This window comes from Papilio xuthus, unplaced genomic scaffold (assembly GCF_000836235.2).
Source record: "Papilio xuthus unplaced genomic scaffold, Pxut_1.1 DF827570.1, whole genome shotgun sequence".
Taxonomy (NCBI): Eukaryota; Metazoa; Arthropoda; class Insecta; order Lepidoptera; family Papilionidae; genus Papilio; species Papilio xuthus.
In genome coordinates this window covers 35,243-39,164 of record NW_013531079.1, presented here as the reverse complement: position 1 = coordinate 39,164, position 3,922 = coordinate 35,243, and the positions used below count along the sequence as shown (strand labels likewise).

General features: G+C 37.7%; 2 protein-coding genes across 2 annotated transcripts in view; both read left to right on the top strand.

Moving 5' to 3' along the window:
* The window catches only part of LOC106118526 (hexokinase-2), a 17,052-nt gene that overhangs the window by 2,506 nt on the left and 10,624 nt on the right, over positions 1-3,922 (top strand). The window lies entirely within an intron of this gene.
* LOC106118482 (uncharacterized) lies at positions 467-3,727 on the top strand. The gene has a single exon (XM_013313141.1). It carries the CDS (start codon positions 467-469, stop codon positions 3,725-3,727), a length of 3,261 nt encoding a protein of 1,086 aa, XP_013168595.1.

Here is a 3,922-nt window from a genome sequence, read left to right as displayed (position 1 = left end):
AAACAATAACAAAAAATAACTATGTGTAGAATTTGTTAGTATTTTATTCTACGTCGTTTAAAATATTTCACATCATTTCTGATTAATCTTACTTGTCTAAGCGTAATTTGATTATATTGCGTCAGAGGGCGCCACTAAAAAGGTACAAAGTTACTGGCACATAGTGGCGCCGTGATATTTTATTTCTCTATTTTATCGAGTGTGTTTTGTTATTTTTTCAGTGTGTAAAAAGCGAGTGAGTAACAATGAACAGAGAATAGTGTGTTGTCCTTACTAATTATATTTGTTAAATCGTAGTTTGTTGTATATATGTTTTGTTAAGTTATCATCATAATTCTATAATAAACATTAAGTGGAGAGTATGATGCTTTTATTTTGAACAAAAGTTTGGTGCCGAAACCCGGGAGAACAGTAATTGAATATATTAATATTGTGATTGTGTTACGAGAATATTGAACATTTAAAAATGTCTGAAGCATTAAAAGTGTGTCTGCGACGTCAAGAGGAGTTATTTGAGCGGGTTAGTAAAGCGCAGATTAATTACAAAAAATCGCCTAAAGATCGGCTTACTGTGAATTATATTGAAACGAAAATAGAGGCGTTAAATAAACTGTGGGAGTCATTCTTGAGTATTCATAACGAGGTTGTTGCCTCTGTAGATAAATCTGAGAAATCGAAACTTACCTATTTTGCCGAAGATATGTATTCAGAGTTTGAGGATATTTACGAGACCTACAAAATCAAATTAAAAGATGATCTACAGTTATACCAGCCGACTTCGTGTGTGAGCGCATCTAATAACCAAACCAGTACTGTGGCGACATCTAGTGACGTGAGATTACCAACAATTCATTTGCCAAAATTTTCTTGCGGATACGAAAATTGGCAAACTTTCTATGATATGTTTGTGTCATTAATTCATACAAATGCTACACTAACCGCTGCTCAAAAACTACATTATCTGAAGAGCTGCTTATCTGGAGAAGCTGAAATACTACTTAAAAATCTATCAACAACAGATGTAAATTATAACGAGGCGTGGAGCCAGCTGGTTCGACGATACAACAATAAGCGCTTTAATACTAATGAAGTTATGAAACGTTTATTTTCTCAAAAGAATGTAACGAGTGAGTCGCCCGCTGCTTTAAAACAACTTTTAGATACAACATCATCCTGTTTAAAATCATTACAAAATTTGGAAATAGATACGAGTGCATGGGACGCCATCATAATTTATTTGGTAGTCACAAGAGTAGATGCAGAGACAAGAAAGCTATGGGAGTTAGAGGTGAGCCGAGTACATTCAGACGGTGAAGCAGATTCTTTACCTACCTGGGAGGAGCTGAAGAGATTTATCGAGACGAGATTTAGAACACTAGAGATGTTGGAGTCATCAAATCATTACAACTGTAGAGCAGCTAACACAACACAATACAACAACACTACGAGACAAACTACAAAACAGAGATCATTTCATTCATCAGTAGAAGAGGAGAAGAGAGAGTACACCTGTGTAATGTGTTCAGGACAACACTTATTATATCAGTGTAAGCAATTTGCAGCACAAACACCAGAGAAGAGAACTGAGTACGTGCAATCAAATCATTTGTGCTTCAATTGCTTATCACCTTTTCATAGCGTGAGGAGTTGCTATTCAACTACGAGCTGTCGTCGTTGTGCTCGACGACATCATACACTACTGCATTACGAGAGAACATCTAACCGCGAAGAGAGATCAACTGCAGAGGTATATTCAAATCATGAGAATACATCCCCTGAAGTTCAAGAGCGAAGCCAACAACCTGAGAGAAAAATTGTAGCACATTTTACCAATGAGAGTCAACTGAGTAGAGTATTACTGGCCACAGCTATGGTCAAAATCAAATCACCTACGGGTCATTCACAAATCGTTCGAGCTTTGATTGACCAAGGATCTGAAGCATCATTCATAACAGAAGCCACAGCACAAGTCCTGAAGTTAAAGCGAGTTTCAGTGAACAGTCTTATATCAGGAGTCGGAGAAGGTCAAACACAAACAAAGAGTATGGCTTCTTTTGAGATCTTATCTTTGCACAATCCTGAGTTTTCCATCCAAGTCAATGCATTCGTGTTGAAAAGATTAACTTCGTTTATACCATCCAGAGACTCACCTATACATGATTGGCCAGAGATCACCAACTTACCTTTAGCTGACCCTACCTACAGTACACCTGGACGGATTGATATTATTCTGGGTGCTGAAGTCTACGGAGAAATTCTACTAGATGGTCTTCTGAAACATTCGAAGTCATCTGGACCAGTTGCACAAAATACGCAATTGGGCTGGATATTATCTGGAAAAATCAAAAATGAGTTAGTACAAGAAAATCGCAATATTATCAGCATGCATATACAAGTAAAGGAAGATGAGCTTTTAAAACAATTTTGGGAGACAGAAGGAGAACCTGAGAGTTTCAGAAGGAGAAAGACGAGAGAGAAAATGCAATACAAAGAAATTTACGAAAAAACAACTGAGGAGAGAGACTTACGAGATGCTTACGACGTATATCTGCCACACCATGCAGTGATTAAAGAGCAAAAACAAACTACACGAGGAAGAGTGATTTTCGACGCATCGAGCAAAGGAGAGAACGACGTGTCTTTAAATAACAATATGCTCGTCGGACCTACATTACAGAGTGATCTACGTAATATTCTAGTGAGAGGGAGATATCATAGAGTTTGTACAGTTGCAGAGTTATTTAATATGTATCGTCAAGTTGTCAACAAGCAAGACACCGATTTCCAAAGGATATTGTGGAGATCAAATCTAGAAGGACATGTTCAACATTACCAACTACTGAGACTTACCTTTGGAACATCTTGTGAACCTTACGTAGCTGTGAAGTGTCTGCAACAACTATCAAAAGATGAGCAACCAGGTTATCCCCTAACAGCGCAAATTACACTGCAAGATTATTATATGAATCATTTACTTACCGGATGTAAAACCACAGAGCAAACTATAGACAACTATCATCAAATGAATACTTTAATGAGAGCAGGTGGTTTTGAACTTCGAAAATGGAGCAGCAACAGCAAAGAATTACTGGAACACATCTGTAAAGATAATCAAATAGATAATCAGTTATTATATTTCAAGTATAATGATAACACTAAGGTATTAAGAGTCATCTGGAACAAAACAAACTATGAATTTGAGCGTCACTTACAACTACCTAACAACGAGGAGAATCGAGAAGATGTCACTAAAAGAAAGCTGCCTGAAAAGGCGCGTCCTTACAACCCAATGAGCTACACAGTATCAAATGGCGTCAGAGCGAGGAGTTTTAAACAAAACCTGTGGAGATTAAAACTATCCTGGGATGGAAAGATCACCCCGCAACTATTACACGAGTGGCAACAATTCATAGATGACTTACTAAAATTGGAGAAGATCTTCATACCGAGATGGTTACGCAATAGAACATCTGAGATACTTACCAAGCTGGAACGAGAGCAGTGGAGACACGTGGGTATACATCAGAACCCGGCTGACAGCGCGTCTAGAGAACGAGGAGAAACGTCTTACCGAGCTAAATCTAAATTACCTGACGAACTTCTGCATCTTCTAGCAGACGAGGAAACAGCATGGAGGTACCATCCTCCGCACGAACCGAACTTCGGAGGAGTATTTATTGAAGCTGATGTTCGCACAACAATAGTGCATCTGAAAAGAGTAATCTGAGATTCTACACTTACCTTTGAGGAGCTAATGATCATCTTGAGGCAAATCGAATCTTTTCTTAATTCACCATCCTTGTCCTACCTGAGTGCTAATTCAGATACGGAGTAGTGTAAATTCTTAATTTCATTGTGTGTGTACGTGTGTTTTAATTTTCTTTCAATTATTTCTTTTATATAGAGTCTAGAGTTATTTTAT

Excerpts from the sequence above, each read along its gene's own strand:
- LOC106118482 (XM_013313141.1), top strand. The coding sequence starts at position 467 with ATGTCTGAAGCATTAAAAGTGTGTCTGCGACGTCAAGAGGAGTTATTT.